This window comes from Oncorhynchus clarkii, chromosome 10 (genome assembly GCF_045791955.1).
Source record: "Oncorhynchus clarkii lewisi isolate Uvic-CL-2024 chromosome 10, UVic_Ocla_1.0, whole genome shotgun sequence".
NCBI lineage: Eukaryota > Metazoa > Chordata > Actinopteri > Salmoniformes > Salmonidae > Oncorhynchus > Oncorhynchus clarkii.
The window spans coordinates 20,368,535-20,388,237 of record NC_092156.1 but is presented as its reverse complement, the minus strand read 5'-3'; the positions used below and the strand labels follow the sequence as shown (position 1 = coordinate 20,388,237).

At 43.5% G+C, this 19,703-nt stretch overlaps 1 protein-coding gene across 5 annotated transcripts in view; it reads right to left on the bottom strand.

The window, feature by feature from the left end:
- Positions 1–3,339, bottom strand: part of LOC139418108 (MAP/microtubule affinity-regulating kinase 4a) — a 52,715-nt gene extending 49,376 nt beyond the window's left edge. For all 5 annotated transcript variants that reach the window (XM_071167303.1, XM_071167304.1, XM_071167302.1 and 2 more), the window contains exon 1: positions 2,774–3,339. In XM_071167303.1, coding sequence (XP_071023404.1) covers positions 2,774–2,824 — 51 coding nt within the window. In that variant the 5' untranslated portion in view covers positions 2,825–3,339. The remainder of the gene's footprint in view (positions 1–2,773) is intronic.
- Between the last annotated feature and the right edge of the window lie 16,364 nt (positions 3,340–19,703).

The window sequence follows — 19,703 nt, the reverse complement described above, 5'->3', positions numbered from 1 at the left end:
AGAGAGAGAGGCAGAGAGAGAGAGGTAGAGATAAAGAGAGGTGGACAGAGAGAGAGGCAGAGAGAGAGAGAGCACGAGAGAGAGAGTGAGTGAGCGAGAGAGCAGATGCAGGCACAGTGGTCCCTGGCCGGTCTCGAGGCCTGAGGCGTAACACTTCCATCCCCTCAGCATGTCCTCCTGCTCTCTGCCTGAATGGTAACCTATTCCCTTTAAAATGCACTACTTTTGAACAGGGCCCATCTGGTCAAAAGTATCAAATCAAATCAAATTTTATTGGTCACATACACATGGTTAGCAGATGTTATTGCGAGTGTAGCGAAATGCTTATGTCCATTAAATAAGGAAGAGGTCCATGGGGCTCTGGTCAAAAGTAGTGCACTTTATAGGGAATAGGGTGCCATTTGGGATGCAACCACAATCTCCACACAAACATTTGGGATTCGTAATAATGACAGATTGCTTCATCAAACAGTTCCTTGATAAACACACATTTCAGCAGAGAAATGACCATTTATGGAATCACATCTAAAGAGGAACCCCCATACACAAGTGCGTATAGTACGTTAAGCAAATTAGATAGGCCTACAGTGCATTTGGAAAGTATTCAGGCCAATTCCCCTTTTCCACATTTTGTTATGTTACAGCCTTATTCTAAAATTGATTAAATACAACTTTTCCTCATCATTCTACACACAATACCCCGTAATGACAAATCAAAAACAGGTTTAGACATTTCTGCAAATGTATAAAAAAAACAAAAACATAAATACCTTATTTACATAAGTATTCAGACCCTTTGCTATGAGACTCGAAATTGAGCTCAGGTGCACATGTTTCCATTGATCATCCTTGTGATGTTTCTACAACTTGATTGGAGTCCACCAGTGGTAAACTGATTGAACATGATTTGGAAAAACACACACCTGTCTATATAAGGTCCCACAGTTGACTGTACATGTCAGAGCAAAAACCAAGCCATGAAGTCGAAGGAATTTTCCATAGAGCTCAGAGACTGGATTGTGTCGAGGCACAAATCCGGGGAAGGGTACCGCAAAATTTCGGCAGCATTGATGGTCCCCAATAACATTGTGGCCTCCATTCATTCTTAAATGGAAGAAGTTTGGAACCACCAGAACTCTTCCTAGAGCAAGAACCCGATGGTCACTCTGACAGAGCTCCAGAGTTCCTCTGTGGAGATGAGAGAACCTTCCAGAAGGACAACCATCTATGGAGCACTCCACAAATCAGGCCTTTATAGTAGAGTGGCCAGACGGAAGTGACTCCTCAGTTAAAGGCATATGACTGCCCACTTGTAGTTTGCCAAAAGGCACCTAAAGGACTCTCAAACCATGACAAACAAGATTCTCTGGTCTGATGAAACTAAGATTGAACTCTTGGCCTGAATGCCAAGCGTCACGTCTGGAGGAAACCTAGCACCATCCCTACGGTGAAGCATGGTGGCTGCAGCGTCATGCTGTGGGGATGTTTTTCAGGAGCAGGGACTGGGAGATTAGTCGGGATCTAGGGAAAGATGAATGGAGCAAAGTACAGAGAGATCCTTGATGAAAACCTGCTCCAGAGCGCTCAGGACCTCAGACTGGGATGAAGGTTCACCTTCCAACAGAACAATGACCCTAAGCACACAGCCAAGACAATGCAGGAGTGGCTTTTGGACAATTCTCTGAATGTCCTTGAGTGGCCCAACCAGAGCCTGGACTAGAACCCATCAAACATCTCTGGTGAGACCTGAAAATAGCTGTGCAGCAACGCTCCCCATCCAATCTGACAGAGTTTGAGAGGATCTGCAGGGAAGAATGGGAGAAACTCCCCAAATATAGGTGTGCCAAGCTTGTAGTGTCATACCCAAGTAGACTCAAGGCTGTAATCGTCGAAGGTGTTTCAACAAAGCACTAAGTAAAGGGTCTGAATGCTTATGTAAATGTCATATTTCAGTATATTTTTTTACTACATTTGCAAAAATGTCTAAAAACCTGTTTTGCTTTGTCATTATAGGGTATTGTGTGTAGATTGCGGATTTTTCATTTAATCCATTTTAGAATAAGGCTGTAATGTAACAAAATATGGAAAAAGTCAAGGGGTCTGAATACTTTCCGAAGGCGCTGTAGATAGATAGATTATGTTTATTACTAATCTCTATTGTTGCTTGTCCGGGCCCGACTGCTACTGGCTAGAGGCTGTAGCGGATGGCGCTGCGCTGTTTAACCCGATAGCTCTGTATAGTCCGCTATACGCAGCAATCAATTGCATTTGCACAACATTGTATGCAATGATCCGAAAGAGTTATCTTAAAATCAATCGGACTAGTGAAGTTTTCTGGTTTTTATTAATAGTGTACGACAATATGCCAGTCATAACGGCTGGAATACACCGGCAGTACGTGACATCACTATCTATACAGCGTTATAAATAGGTGACGGTTAGTATGAAGCTTCTGCGCATATCCACTGACTGAGTGTTATCGTATGCGGATGGACTCATCCCGGTCTGTTCGCCTTTGCCATCATCTCTTTCGCTGTTAAAACGTTCAAGGATACGGCCCATTTTGAAAGAACCTGCTATGCTAAATATCCATCCACTCTCATAAACTGGCTCCCTTTTCAAACAACCAAAATGCACACCATGCAAAATGCGCTACAAATACATATGGTGAATGTAAGGCACCATATTATGAGACATAAAACAATAATCCACATAGGATGCAGAATTTCTGCATGCACACAAATTATGGGGATAGCCTAATAATTCCACTTACATGGTCCGTGCCCCTGTCGTTCCCAGACGGTAACGCAGAACGAGAAGACATTTTCCCTGAGTTTTTCCAGAATTACTCTTTGTTTGCGCTTCTAATATTTACAGGATCAGGCTCCACTGATAATAACATCCGACATCGGCAGTTCCGCAGCTGAGACCAGGTCCAAATCAATCTGCTTCTTCTCCAACCCGCGAAGCAGTGATCGAGAGGAGACTTCTGCCAATCATGGCAGCAGCAGCCAACCGATATCGGGGGTGTCCTCAAGCAAGCTGCATTTCTCTGGCAAAATTCGCTCAATTCGGAAATTTTGCACGAAAAGGAACGCAAACCCACGACTAAACGTAAATTATGGACTAATACAGGGTGATGTTTGGCCAAAGCCCAATGTTTCTGTAGCGACTCTCCACCCCCTGCCTCAGTTTGGCATACAAAACAAATATGGCTTCGGGAGGAGCGTCCCCGTTTATAATAATACAACTGTATGATCTACCAATGGCCCATCGCTGTCCTGCATGCAACCGACGGTGATTGCATCACTCCACGGGAAAACATAGGGTATTTTTGCAAAAAGGCCGAATCGTTCATAACCCGATTGTCCTGGTGGCTGCTCCGTGAGATGCGCCAATTCTCCCGTCAAAGACGCTTACTGACACATCCACCGACCGAAAACGCACTGCCTATTTTATGAGCGTAAACTTGAGCGTAATATAAACCTATCCAAAACTGCAGAGGGAATGAGCGTGTTTAAATCACTGACCCATCTTCAATATGTATTATAGGCCTACTGCATCATTTATGTGGCCTATTGTTTGTTCTTGCATTTGTATCCAAACCGTTTGAGTACATTACGATCGGTGCTATTCTGATTGGTTAGCTATAGCCTAAACCAGTATTTAGATAAACAAACACCCCGCCACGCTCTCCAATGCATCAATCCATTTTTAAGGTATTCTCCCAACCAAAGCCATCACTCCAGAGCAGGTGCACACATTGGGATTATTGTAGGCTAGCCTACAGATCGACCAATATACCTTCTCTAGTCAAATCGGGAGCCTGGCCATTTTTTATGATATGAAGATTAATATGAATAAATGATTCCAAAAGGGAGAGTTAATTGGACATCACTTTCGGTATTGTAGACTAGCCTAGTTACAACTATGTTGCAGATAAAATCAGGACTAGGCCTAAAGTGTATAGCCTAATATTAAAGTGTATAAGAAATACAGGAATTCAAATGTTTGTACATCTAAATCATATATAAAAACAAAAATGGTATGTGTTATAAAATGCAAGCCGCCGCTGAGGGTAGACTATGTAGCAATGTGTAATTACATGGTTATAACAGTTAAGCAGCCTTTGTAACAACAATGTTGATATTTTGATTTGAGCAAATATAGGCCAGTCTTTGTTATTGTGAATTTTGATTTGGGTGGGGGTGCAATGGGGTAAAAATAGGATCTAACAATATCTCAGTCATAGGGTTGCAAAATTCCTCCAAACATAATTTGGGGAAAGTTACTGGAATTTGGCAACTCTAAACTAACCCATTTCCTAACCTTAACCTAAATCTCTTAACCTGCTGCGTTATTTATCCAAACCTGCTACATAAATTCTCCTAAACTTTGTCATTAGTTCTCTTAAGCTGCAACATAAATTCTCCTGAACTTTGTCTTTATCACAAATTCTAATAAAGAAACAAGCTACGTCCAATTCATCTGATATTGTATGATGGGTAAAACGTATGATAACACGTACTCTAATTCAGATGATATTGTATGACGGGTAAAACGTATGATAACACGTACTCTAATTCAGATGATATTGTATGACGGGTAAAACGTATGATAACACGTACTCTAATTCAGATGATATTGTATGACGGGTAAAACGTATGATAACACGTACTCTAATTCAGATTATATTATATGACGGGTAAAACGTATGATAACACGTACTCTAATTCAGATTATATTGTACAACTGCAATTCCATTCGTAACGTAACATAACTAAATGGAGGGATACAAATTTACATCCCAAATCCTAAGAATTTCCCTGAAACCATACAAATCAATGCTATTGTGCCCTTGAGTAAAGCACTTAACCCTAAATTGCACTCCATCCAGCAGAGCTGCTGTGGCTGACCCTGTGCTCTGGTCAAAAGTAGTGCACTATATAGGGAATAGGGTGCCATTTGGGACGTAAATCCTGTCTATATGCAGCATTGTCTATTAACACATATACTATCAGCACATACTAACCCATGAGTTTGGTCATATTGATGCTAGAGCAACCAAGTAGATTGGGATCCTTTCCTATTCAGGTATGGGCCTTGTTCAAATACACACAATATGCATCTTTCATCCCTTCCTTCCTCCGTTGAGCTTATGTGAATTGGTGAAATTAATGTAGTGGAAATCTTGATGTTAGATAGGTGATTACTTCAAGGAAGGGTGAAAGGATGGAAGGAAAGATGTTTTTAAACAATCCCTTGGTCTACCTAGCAGGGGCACAACTCTGCAGTGCTTTAAAGCTTCCAGCAGATGGTACTAGTGTGTTGTCACAAAATCACACAGTAACCTTTTCACCAAACCTAATCTAGAAATAACTTTCATATAAAGTTATTGCCTTTCACAATGCAATGGTCACAGTACTTTTCATATGATTCTCTTTTAATTTGTTTAAATACATCTGACCATCACTTAATCCAACTGCGCTTAAGGTTTAATCACTTCACCGTTTGATAAACCTATAGATTTTAAACTGGTTTGTCTACTATAAATGGATTTTGATTTTGTTAAGTATAAACATCTAAATTACATGTATGATACCTGATAAGCATACATAATGACTACTCGTTATTGCTAATTGATTTCACATAGTGATAGCCACAATATGTTCACCATATAAAAGGGTGTGTGTGAACACTTGCAATTTCTTTCAATATAGATAGAGCAGGATAGATAGCAAGGGAGAGGAAGAAATCAAAGAGCTTGTAGACAAGGGGCCCGTCAGCGAGATGGGCATGGGCCCCGTCAAATATGTGGACATAAGAGAGAGGGAACTGTTGTGTCTAATGAATTCCGGGCCATCGTTGTTGACCATGTGATAAAAATAGGCCTTACCATGGCAGAGGCTGACAGATTAGTTCACCTCAGTCTGACAAGATCAACTGTCAATTCGATCATGGAAACGCTTCACCAAGAAAACAGATAAATCTGCAGGATATATACTATGCTTTACCATTACATTTACAGTAAATTACATTATAATGCGTGTAAATTCACGGAACATGTTACAGTATTCTTACAGTATGATTTATTGACTGTATACTCTGTCCTACCCTCAGAAGTAATAGAGGACCCTATGGTGGTGGCCGTGTGCTGACCGTCCAGCAGTGGTTGAAAGGGTGAGGGCCAGGAATGACATACGGCTGTCCGAAATAAAGCAGGCCATTGAGGAGAACGATGACATCTTTGCCGATGTGGCATCCATCAGCCTACCAACAATCATCCCGCCTTTTGAGGCGGCACCAGGTATCTTTGAAACACATTTACCTGGTACCTTTTGAGAGAAACAACGACCTGGTGAAACAATTGCTGGCCAAGTATGTTCAGGTGCAGCACTATATACTGTATTACAGTTACTATGATGCACATGTTACTTCACAATACCATATTGGATCTATATTGTAAAAATTAACTAATCAAAATATATGTTTAGAGGGTGATGGTGCTTGATGCTGCTGTGAACCATCACAAGTATATCTTTGTTGATGAAGCAGGCTTCAAAATGACCAAAACTCAGCGCCGTAGGCGGAACCTCATTGGTAAACGGGCGACCGTCCAAGTGCCTGGACAACGTGGGAGAAGCATCTCCATGTGCACAGCCATCACTGACGATGGTATCGTAGCACGTAGGCCATTACTTGGATCCTGTAATGCTGTGCACCCCATTGTGTTTCTCAATGAAATTGAGCAGGCCTGTCAAGGTGAAGGGGTCACCTATGTCATTGTGTGGGACAATGTCAGGTTCCACCATGCAGAGGTTTTTCAGGAATGGTTTTGGGCCCTTCCCCAATTCTTGACCCTATACCTGCCCCCATACATTCCTTTCCTCAACCCTATTTTTTTCAGCATAGAGGTGGAATGTGTTTACGATCACCATGAGCGTGCCACCCTACTTCTGGCCATGGATGAGGCACACAACCTCAAACTTGGATTCGCCATGCCAAAAGGTTTTTCCCGCGGTGCATAAACAATGACATTCACTGTGACATTCATTTAATTAGTTGTGACATTCGTTTAATTAAATTTCTTACATTTGATTACAGGCAGTACGTTGCAATTATATCTGAAAAAATGTTTTTTTTGCATGAGTGATTGTAGAGGATGTCTTCATTGAAATCACCTTCGATTACACATTGCATAGATATTATGGAAATTGTAGATTTTCTGTACATTTTGTTTAGTAATGTAAGTGTATTGCCTAAAGTGAAAACTGTAATTTATAGTACTGTAGCATATTACTTTCAGCACTTCTAAGAGCGATTTCAAACGTGTATCTTGCATTGTTTGCTATTGGATTAACTGGTAGTTAAAACTACTTGAAAATATATCATTATTTTGGGTTTCGGTGATTAAACCAATGTTCTCATTACATTTCACAACTTATATTTTCAATCCATGGTCGTTTGGTGAGAGATGTTTACAATCCAAATGAATGCACAATGACATGTTTTTAATGAAAGCTTGGCTGCCTTACATGTGACCAGTTTGGAGTTTTGTACTAAGAGTTATGAAAATGTACCACATACAGTGCGTTCGGAAAGTAAATCATACTCCTTGACATTTTCCACATTTTGTTACGTTACAGCCTTATTCTAAAATCAATTAAACTATTTCCCCCCTCATATATACACACAAAACCCCATAATGTCAAAGCAAAAACAGGTTTTTAGAGATTTTTGCAAATGTATAAAAAAATAAAAAAACTGAAATACCTTATTTGCATAAGTATTCAGACCCTTTGCTATGAGACTCGAAAGTAAGCTCAGGTGCACCCTGTTAACATTGATCATCCTTGAGATGTTTCTACAACTTGATTGGAGTCCACCTGTGGTAAATTAAATTGATTGGACATGATTTGGGAAGGCACACATCTGTCTATATAAGGTCCCACAGTTAACAGTGCATGTCAGAGCAAAAACCAAGCCATTAGTTCAAAGGAATTGTCCGTAGAGCACCGAGACAGGGTTGTGTCGAGGCACAGATCTGGGGAAGGGTACCAAAATAATTATGCAGCATTGATGGTCCCCAAGAACACAGTGGCCTTAAATGGAAGAAGTTTGGAACCACCAAGACTCTTCCTAGTGCAGGCCGGCCGGCCAAACTGAGAAATCAGGGGGGAAAGAGCCTTGGTCACGGCACACTGCCAAGACAACGCAGGAGTGGCTTCAGGACAAATCTCTGAATGTCCTTGAGTGGCCCAGCCAGAACCCAGACATGAATCCAATCAAACATCTCTGGAGAGACCTGAAAATAGCTGTGAAGCGACACTCCCATCCAACCTGACAGAGCTTGAGAGGATCTGCAGAGAAGAATGGGAGAAACTCCCCAAATACAGGAGTGCCAAAATTGTAGCATCATACCCAAGAAGACTCGAGGCTGTAATCGCTGCAAAAGGTTCTTCAACAAAGTACTGAATAAATGGTCTGAGTACTTATGTAAGGGAACACCCCCCTGAAATGGACAAAAATGAATGGGAACATATTGGCACCATACGAAACATATACACAATGTCCAATACCACTCAATTGGACGTCTTTCATTCAAAGTTGATTGCAAATGCCATATGGCAAATACCAAGTGTAACACTGCAAAAAGCCAATAGATGGCGAGTGCGCTCCACCGTAATTTTTCATATTGCAAATGTAACACAAGTCAAGACCCAAGAGTAAAATGTTGAAAATTTGAAAAAAATTTCAAAAACGTATCACCCCCTTAGAAAAGTGCTTTCTGGACCATTTTTCGAAATTCTTTCGATTTTTTTGTCCATTACACATGTATAAGAACTGTATGAACATACTTTTGTCAAATTTTATTATCATAATTTGTAAAAAATACAAATAAAAAAAGACTTGTCCATAAGGCATATGTTTTGTCCATTTGCAATATAATTTCATAGAAAGTCAAAAGTCAAAAGTCGAAAATAGCAAAAAATTTGACAAAACTTATCACCCCGTTTTTTCGAAAGTCTTTCGATTTTTTTGTCAATTACACATGTATATAAGAACTGTATCAACATACTTCAGTCATTTTTTTTACTACACTGCTCAAAGAAATAAAGGGAACACTAAAATAACATCCTAGATCTGAATGAATGAAAATTCTTATTAAATACTTTTTTCTTCACATAGTTGAATGTGCTGACAACAAAATCACACAAAATTATCAATGGAAATCAATTTATCAACCCATGGAGGTCTGGATTTGGAGTCACACTCAAAATTAAAGTGGAAAACCACACTACAGGCTTATCCAACTTTGATGTAATGTCCTTAAAACAAGTCAAAATGAGGCTCAGTAGTGTGTGTGGCCTCCACGTGCCTGTATGACCTCCCTACAACGCATGGTCATGCTCCTAATGAGGTGGCGGATGGTCTCCTGAGGGATCTCCTCCCAGACCTGGACTAAAGCATCCGCCAACTCCTGGACAGTCTGTGGTGCAACGTGGTGGATGGAGTGAGACATGATGTCCCAGATGTGCTCAAATTGGATTCAGGTCTGGGGAACGGGCGGGCCAGTCCATAGCATCAATGCCTTCCTCTTGCAGGAACTGCTGACACACTCCAGCCACATGAGGTCTAGCATTGTCTTGCATTAGGAGGAACCCAGGGCCAACCGCACCAGCATATGGTCTCACAAGGGGTCTGAGGATCTCATCTCGGTACCTAATGGCAGTCAGGCTACCTCTGGCGAGCACATGGAGGGCTGTGTGGCCCCCCAAAGAAATGCCACCCCACACCATGACTGACCCACCGCCAAACCGGTCATGCTGGAGGATGTTGCAGGCAACAGAACGTTCTCCACGGCGTCTCCAGACTCTGTCACGTCTGTCACATGTGCTCAGTGTGAACCTGCTTTCATCTGTGAAGAGCACAGGACGCCAGTGGCGAATTTGCCAATCTTGGTGTTCTCTGGCAAATGCCAAACGTCCTGCACGGTGTTGGGCTGTAAGCACAATCCCCACCTGTGGACGTCGGGCCCTCATATCACCCTCATGGAGTCTGTTTCTGACCGTTTGAGCAGACACATTTGTGGCCTGCTTGAGGTCATTATGCAGGGCTCTGGCAGTGCTCCTCCTGCTCCTCCTTGCACAAAGGCGGAGGTAGCGGTCCTGCTGCTGGGTTGTTGCCCTCCTACGGCCTCCTCCACGTCTCCTGATGTACTGGCCTGTCTCCTGGTAGCGCCTCCATGCTCTGGACACTACGCTGACAGACACAGCAAACCTTCTTGCCACATCTCGCATTGATGTGCCATCCTGGATGAGCTGCACTACCTGAGCCACTTGTGTGGGTTGTAGACTCTGTCTCATGCTACCACTAGAGTGAAAGCACCGCCAGCATTCAAAAGTGACCAAAACATCAGCCAGGAAGCATAGGAACTGAGAAGTGGTCTGTGGTCACCACCTGCAGAACCACTCCTATATTGGGGGTGTCTTGCTAATTGCCTATAATTTCCACCTGTTGTCTATTCCAGTTGCACAACAGCATGTGAAATTGATTGTCAATCAGTGTTGCTTCCTAAGTGGACAGTTTGATTTCACAGAAGTGTGATTGACCTGGAGTTACATTGTGTTGTTTAAGTGTTCCCTTTATTTTTTTGAGCAGTGTAGTAGCCAACGCTATTATCTCAATTGTCGTTCTGTCACTGCATGACAATGCACATTTGTTATAGCCTATAATTGTTACTGTCTTTGAAGCCAAAAACAAGACATGTGTTTTGAGGAAATGCTTTAAATACCAAGTTGTCCAGTTGTTTATTTTCATACCAATAGGTGTACATGAAACCACATTTCACTAGCCTACTGGGCGAAAAAATGAAAATAACTATTATGCTTACAGCTATCAAAACCTATCTTTTAATAGCAATAAAGGCCAAGTTCAAATGCCAGCATCAAATTCAAAGCACTCGGTGCACTGCCCAAACAACTGACCGGCAAAGCAAATGGCCCGGTCACTGCCCTCTGCTTTCTAAAAATGACAGAAAAGTTGCACAGGCTGGCAGCTACTCTCTGAGCAATGGTCCACATGGTCCTGAAGCCATCCATTTCGTACACAGCAAATGCATTTTAAATCAGGTTTGGAATGATTTTAGTCTAGACTTTTATTGTTGTTGCCTGCCCATTGATAGGTTCTAATTCTCAGAGTAAAAACTCAACGGACGCTATGAAAGTTTAACCCATGTCTATTCTTCCCAGAGGGTCAACACAGCTGCAATTAGACAAAGACATTGTTCACACAAGCACGGATATTTAACCCTTTCTCTATGCTGAGTCTCCTCCTACACATCTGAACAAACATTGTATCTTTATTGCTTAAGCAGGAAACTAAGTAATATGGGCCATAAACTTGTATTTCTCCCTTAACTTAACCTGACCTGATCTCGACCCCCACTCATCATTAATCCATGGCTCTCTCCCTTTATCAATGCCTGCCACATGTGATCGCTTTCCCTACACTCAGTAGATTCCAAGCTTAATTGCACACACTATATACCTTACTCCTACAGATAGCCATTAACTTCTGGTGTAGAACCTCTAAACCTCAGTGACATGAATAAGTACATTTCATATTCTCAGAACCCAACACCATATAACCCCTGCGGGGGGGTTGCTTAAAAATATACCCGCGCTAAAGACGTCTATATTAGTAGATCTGGTAAGCAATGATAGCGCCGATAGAGATGGCAGCTTCGCTTCTAGTCCCTAGGAAACTGTGCAGTATTTTGTTTTTTTTATGTATTATTTCTTACATTGTTAGCCCAGAAAACCTTAAGTGTTATTACATACAGCCGGGAATAACTATTGGATATCAGAGAGATGTCAATTTACAAACACAACCAGCACTACGACAAAGAATACAACTTTCCCAAAGCGGATCCTTTGTCTACACCTCCCAGGGCATTTGAACTGATTCCAGAGGCCGACCCAAAATAATGCCGCCGGAGGAGAGGGTGCTTCGAGTGTGCGCACACCGTCCACGGCTTTTGAGTATATTACTCTAAAGTCCATTTCCTAGTTAACAAAGTAAATTAAATTAGGACAAGAGTTGCTTTCCAAAGAGATATCCAGGATTGTAACATACTCTGTTTCACGGAGACATGGCTAGCTGGGGACATGCTGTCGGAGTCCGTACAGCCAACCGGATTTTCAGTACATCGCGTCGACAGGAACAAACATCTCTCCGGTAAGAAGAAGGGCGGGGGTGAATGTTTCATGATTAACGACTCATGGTGTAATTGTAACAACATATAATAACTCAAGTCCTTTTGTTCACCTGACCTAGAATTCCTCACAATCAAATGCCGACCGTATTTTCTCCCAAGAGAACTCTCCTCGGTTATCGTCACAGCTGTGTATATCCATCAAGGAACTTCACTGGACTTTATGCAAACTGGAAACCAAATAACCCAAGGCTGCATTTATTGTAGCTGAGGATTTTAACAAACCTAATTTGAGAACAAGACTACTTAAATTCTATCAGCATATCGATTGCAATAAACGAGCGACTAACACGCTCAACCATTGCTACTCTAACTTCCGCGATGCATACAAGGCCCTCCCCAACCCTCCTTTTGGCAAATCTGACCATGACTCCATCTTGTTGCTCCCCTACTATAGGCAGAAACTGAAACAGGAAGCGCCCGTGCTTAGGTCTATCCAATGCTGGTCTGACCAATCGGACTCCACACTTCAAGATTGCTTCTCTCACATGGACTGGGATATGTTCCGGGTAGCCTCAGACAATAACATTGACGTATACGCTGACACGGTGAGCGAGTTTATAAGGAAGTGTATAGGAGATGTTGTACGCACTCTGACTATTAAAACCTTCCCTAACCAGCAACCGTGGATTGATGGCAGCATTCGCTCAAAACTGAAAGCACGTACCACCGTATTTAATCCTGGCAAGGTGACTGGAAAAATGGCCGAATACAAACAGTGTAGTTATTCCCTCCATAAGGCAATCAAACAAGCAAAGCGTCAGTATAGAGACAAAGTGAGTCGCAATTCAATGGCTCAAACACGAGACGTATGTGGCAGGGTCTACAGACTACCACAGATTACAAAAAGAAAACCAGCCCCGTCGTGGACATCAATGTCTTGCTAGGTCTCAACCTGGGTCTCAACCCCACCCTGTGCAACTGGGTCCTGGACTTCCTGACAGGCCACCTCTAGGTAGTGAAGGTAGGAACCAACATCTCCACTCCGCTGACCCTCAACACTGGGGCCCCACAAGGGTGCGTTCTCAACCCCCTCCTGTACTTCCTGTTCACCCACAACTGCGTGGCCATGCACGGCTCCAACTCAATCATCAAGTTTGAGGTGGTGAGGGCCCTCAGAGTGTCGTGTCAGGAAAATAACCTCACACTCAATGTCAGCAAAACAAATGAGATGATTGTGGACTTCAGGAAACAGCAAAGGAAGCACCCCACTATCCACATCGATGGGACAGCAGTGGAGAAGGTGGAAAGTTTTAAGTTCCTCGTTGTACATGTCACCGACAAACTGAAATGGTCCACGCACAGCACCTCTTCAACCTCAGGAGGCTGAAAAAAATGGTCTTGTCACCGAAAACCCTCATTAACTTTTACAGGTGCACAATTGAGATCATCCTGTCGGGCTGTATCACCACCTGATATGGTAACTGCACCGCACACAACCGCAGGGCTCTCCAGAGGGTGGTGCGGTCTGCACAACGCATCACCGGGGGCAAACTACCTGCCCTCCAGGACATCTACAACACCCGATGTCACAGGAAGGGAAAAAAAAGATCATCAAGGACAATAACCACCCAAGCCACTATCTGTTCACCCCGTTTCCATCGAGAAGGCGAGGTCAGTACAAGTGCATAAAAGCTGGGACAGAGAGAATGAAAAACAGCTTCTATCTCAAGGCCATCAGGTTGTAAAACAGCCAACACTAGCACAGAGAGGGGGCTGCGTACCTACAGACGTGATATCATTGGCCTATTTAATAAATGGAACACTAGTCACTTTAATAATGCCACTTTAAGAATGTTTACATATCTCGCATTACTCATCTCCAACTCCTTTTTCAGGACCCTCTCTTTCAAAGATATTTCGTAAAAATCCTAATAACTTCACAGATCTTCATTGTAAAAGGTTTAAACATTGTTTCCCATGCTTGTTCAATGAACCATAAACAATTAATGAACATGCACCTGTGGAACGGTCATTAAGACACTAACAGCTTACAGACGGTAGGCAATTAAGGTCACAGTTATGAAAACTTAGGACACTAAAGAGGCCTTACTACTGACTCTGAAAAACACCAAAAGAAAGATGCCCAGCGTCCCTGCTCATCTGTGTGAACATGCCTTAGGCATGCTGCAAGGAGGCATGAGGACTGCAGATGTGGTCAGAGCAATACATTTAAATGTATGTACTGTGAGACACCTAAGACAGCGCTGCAAGGAGACAGGACGGACAGCTGATCGTCCTCGCAGTGGCCGGCCACGTTTAACAACACCTGCACAGGACTGGTACAGGATGGCAACAACAACTGCCTGAGTTACACCAGGAACGCACAATCCCTCCATCAGTGCTCAGACTGTCTGCAATAGGCTGAGAGAGGCTGGACTGAGGGCTTGTAAGCCTGTCGTAAGGCAGGTCCTCACCAGACATCAACGACAACAATGTCGCCTATGGGCTCAAACCCACCATCGCTGGACCAGACAGGACTGGCAAAAGTGACTGACGAGTCACGGTTTTGTCTCACCAGTTGTGATAGTCAGATTTGCATTTATCGTCGAAGGAATGAGCGTTACACAGAGGCCTGTACTCTGGAGCGGGATCGATTTGGAAGTGGAGGGTCCGTCATGGTCTGGGGCGGTGTGTCGTAGCATCATCGGACTGAGCTTGTTGTCATTGCAGGCAATCTCCACACTGTGCATTACAGGGAAGACATCTTCCTCCCTAATGTGGAACCCTTCCTGCAGGCTTATCCTGACATGACCCTCCAGCATCACAATGCCACCAGCCATACTGCTCATTCTGTGCGTGATTTCCTACAAGACAGGGATGTCAGTGTTCTGCCATGGCCAGCGAAGAGCCCAGATCTCAATCCCATTGAGCACATCTGGGACCTGTTGGATCGGAGGGTGAAGGCTACGGCCATTCCCCCCAGAACTTGCAGGTGTCTTGGTGGAAGAGTGGGGCAACATCTCACAGCAAGAACTGGCAAATCTGGTGCAGTCCATGAGGAGGAGATGCACTGCAGTGCCTAATGCAGTACCTAATGCAGTCAAATACTGACTGTTACTTTTAATTTTGCTCCCCCCTTTGTTCAGGGATACATTATTCCATTTCTGTTAGTCACATGTCTGTGGAACATGTTCAGTTTAAGTCTCAGTTGTTGAATCTTGTTATGTTCATACAAATATTTACACATGTAAAGTTTGCTGAAAATAAACATAGTTGACAGTGAGAGAACGCTTCTTTTTTTGCTGAGTCTATCTATTCTTTACTCTCTATTGCATCTTAGCCACTGTGTCACTGCTCATCCATATATTTTATACTTATATATTCTTATCCCATTCCTTTACTAGATTGTGTGTATTGGGTTTTGTTGTGGAATTTGTTAGATATTAGGTTTTGTTGTGGAATTATTAGATATTACCTTTTAGATACTGCTGCACGGTCGGATCTAGAAGCATAAGCATTTCGCTACATCTGCTACATCTGCTAACCATGTGTATGTGACCAATAACATTACATTTCGTTTGATTTATCGGTCCGCTAATACAGGACTGGTTTAACTAAATGTATTTAGTGTTTACCAGCATTTTTTACTTGAGTGTGATATTTATCTGTGGAAAAAGGTTCATCTGATACTGCTTGTAGAATATAAAAATACTGGCTTGATATACACTACCGTTCAAACGTTTGGGGTCACTTAGAAATGTCCTTGTTTTTGAAAGAAAAGCTGATTTTATGTCCATTAAAATAACATCAAATTAATCAGAAATACATTGTAGACATTGTTAATGTTGTAAATGACTATTGTATCTGGAAACGGCAGATGTTTAATGATTTTTAATTTAAAAAATCTGTCGTTTCCAGCTACAATAGTAATTTACAACATAAACAATGTCTACACTGTATTTCTGATCAACTTGATGTTATTTTCTTGATGTTAAAATCTTTTTATTTTCTTTCAAAAACAAGGACATTTCTAAGCGACCGCAAACTTTTGAACGGTAGTGTATGTTTTCCAGTTTCTTGAAATACTTTGCAAATGTAACTTATTTCTATGTGAAAACTGAAATGGTCGATTCACTCCTTATTCCATTTAGTAGACACTGTTATCCAGAGCAACTTACAGAGTGAGTGCATACATTTTCATACTGGTCCCCCGTGGGAATCAAACCCACAACCCTAGCATTGCAAGTGCCATGCTCTACCAACTGAGCCACATCATCACAAACCACTTGATGTCTCAATGTACTCAATTACTGTATTGTACATTGTTTTACTGATGGTGATGAAATTTACATTAAGTGTTTAGTAAGGATAGTAAATCAATACTGCACAAAAAGTGGATGTTTTCCATGTTATTTGATCAAGAAAAATATTTAATTTGGATGTTTTGTGTCTCTGCCTAAAACTTTGCACCTTTTGATGTATATATTTGTCACAGTTGTTATGCTAGACGGACCAAGGCGCAGCGTGATTCAAGTTCCACATCTTTATTTAAAGTGAAACTTCAGCAAAACACTAAACAAACAACGAAACGTGACCTACGTGGTGCAACATGCACATACACAAAACAATATCCCACAAATACAGGTGGAAACAGGGACACCTTAAATATGATCCCCAATTAGAGACAACGATAATCAGCTGCCTCTAATTGGGAATCATACTCAAACCCAAACATAGAAATACAGCGACTAGAACACCCCCTAGTCATGCCCTGACCTACAACACCATAGAGAACCAAGGGCTCTCTATGGTCAGGGTGTGACAATACCCCCCCGAAGGTGCGGACTCCGTCCAGAAAACTTTAAACAAAATGGGGGGGGGTTGGGGGGATGACTAGTGTCAGTGGCAGCTCCGGTGCGGGGTTGTAGCCCACTCCCAGACCCCAGATCCGGCCATGGTGCCGGGCTGAACGCCATGCCTGGACTGGGCATCAGCGCAGAGGAAGGCTCCGGCCTTGGAGCGGTACTGGATGCCGTGTCTGGACTGGGCACCGGCACAGAGGAGGGCTCCGGCCATAGAGCTGGATTGGACGCCAACCCTGGACTGGGCACCGGCGTAGAGGATGGCTCCTGCCTTGGAGCGGTACTGGATGCCGTGTCTGGACTGGGCACCGGCACAGAGGAGGGCTCCGGCCATAGAGCTGGATTGGACGCCATGCCTGGACTGGGCACCGGCGTAGAGGAGGGCTCCAGCCATGGAGCTGGGTTGGCCGCCGTGCCTGGACTGGGCACCGGCGTAGAGGAGGGCTCCAGCCATGGAGCGGGACTGGACGCTGTGCCTGGACTGGGCACCGGCACAGAGGAACGCTCCGGCCTTGGAGCGGGACTGGACGCCGTGCCTGGACTGGGCATCGGCGCAGGTTGCACCGGACTGATGGCACGCTCCTCAGATCGAGTGCGTGGAGCCGGCACAGAACGCTCCGGGTTGGGGAGGCACACTGGAGGCCTGGTGCATGGAGCCGGCACAGGTGACACCGGACTGTTGACACGCACATCAGGGCGAGTGCGGGGAGCTGGCACAGGACGTACCGGACTGGGGAGGCGCACTGGAGGCCAGATGCGTGGAGCCGGCACAGGTTTCACCAGACTGCTGACAGGCTCCTCAGGTGGAATGTTGAGCAGAACACACTTGACCAACATCTCTCTCCTCTCTCTCTCCCCCAACTTCATCGCCTCCCTGATGGTCTCTGGCTCTTCCCTCTGCTCAGCTGCCAGCTCCATGTGCCTCCCCCCTAAAGAATCTTGGGGTTTTTGTGGCAGCGGACTGAAGACACGCTCTTCATGGCGAGTGCGAGGAACCGGCACAGGACATACTGGACTGGGGAGGCGCACTGGTGGCCTGGTGCGTGGAGCCGGCACAGATGGCAACGGACTGATGACACGCTCTTCACCTCATGAACGCGCTGCTTGGTCCTTGCTTGGTGGGATATTCTATCACGGTTGTTATGCTAGACGGACCAAGGCGCAGCGTGATTCAAGTTCCACATCTTTATTTAAAGTGAAACTTCAGCAAAACACTAAACAAACAACGAAACGTGACCTACGTGGTGCAACATGCACATACACAAAACAATATCCCACAAATACAGGTGGAAACAGGGACACCTTAAATATGATCCCCAATTAGAGACAACGATAATCAGCTGCCTCTAATTGGGAATCATACTCAAACCCAAACATAGAAATACAGCGACTAGAACACCCCCTAGTCTGACCTACAACACCATAGAGAACCAAGGGCTCTCTATGGTCAGGGAGTGACAATGTTTGAGGACAGAGTTTTGTTCTTTCTTGATTCCATTAAAAGTACAATCATGGAGAAAGGGACAGGGCAACAACTCTTACAATTCCAACTACTGAATCCTGCAAGATACTGTTCTTAATTATACAACAACCTTTTTGGCAAAGTGGAGATGCTGGAAACATTTGTTACCCTCTCTACAGACATCTAGCTCTACAGACATCTATATCGGTCCACAATACTAGTAAAGGCCCAGTGCACTACTTTTGAAAAAATCATATATATATATATATATATGTATTGTTTATATGTATATATTTATTTTTCATGGGTTGCTGCAGCACCCTCTGCACCCCTACCTCCCGCGGCTACGTACTGCCCTATCCTATCCAATCTTATGATTTAGGGACTGTCTTGATGTACTGGATGTTCAACAATAGTTATGTTGACTCACAATAGTGGGTTTTACAACTAAACCACAGCTCTATATATAGTCTACATTTTGACAATAACATCTGATAGGGAGTCCAGGGTCATATTCATTAGGCACCAAACGGAAGACAACAGACTGACGAAGGGGGCTATTGTTGAACCTGTCCAATAAGAAACAGTCATTTTTGTTTTCTGTTGCAATTTTTTTTGCTACGGTGTGCCCTAATAAATACGACCCAGTAGTAGTACCACATTGGCTGACTTTAGAGAGGGCACCAAGGAGGTCCAAAAGTCAGCACGTGTCTCACCAGGAGGGGGAAGTGGCAAGCCGAGTGCATGGTGCTCTAAGATCTGTGATAAGGATCACACAGGGGTTCTAATGCTGTGAGTTTACCCTGGATTCTACCACAGGTTTGTGCTTCCTGCAACGCCTCTTCCTGATCGGGTACGAGAGAGCAGGGAACACAGCCTTGCTTACGTAAATAAGGCAGGGGGAGAAAAGCACACAGAGCCAAAGGTGAGGCCCTGTTGCCATATTTCACGAGAGGCACCATTGTTTGTGCTCTAGACTTCTTTCTTACCATGCAAAGTAGTTTCCTTTCCTGGGATCAGGTCGCGCCAATACATTTGTTGTTCTGCAGAAACATATTTTTTTGGTAGCAGGTGAATGAAAAATCTAAACCCAGTGGGGGAGGCCTCTTAGTTGTTGTCTGTCTTTATCATTCGCTTTGTCTATAGCTATTAGCTCCAT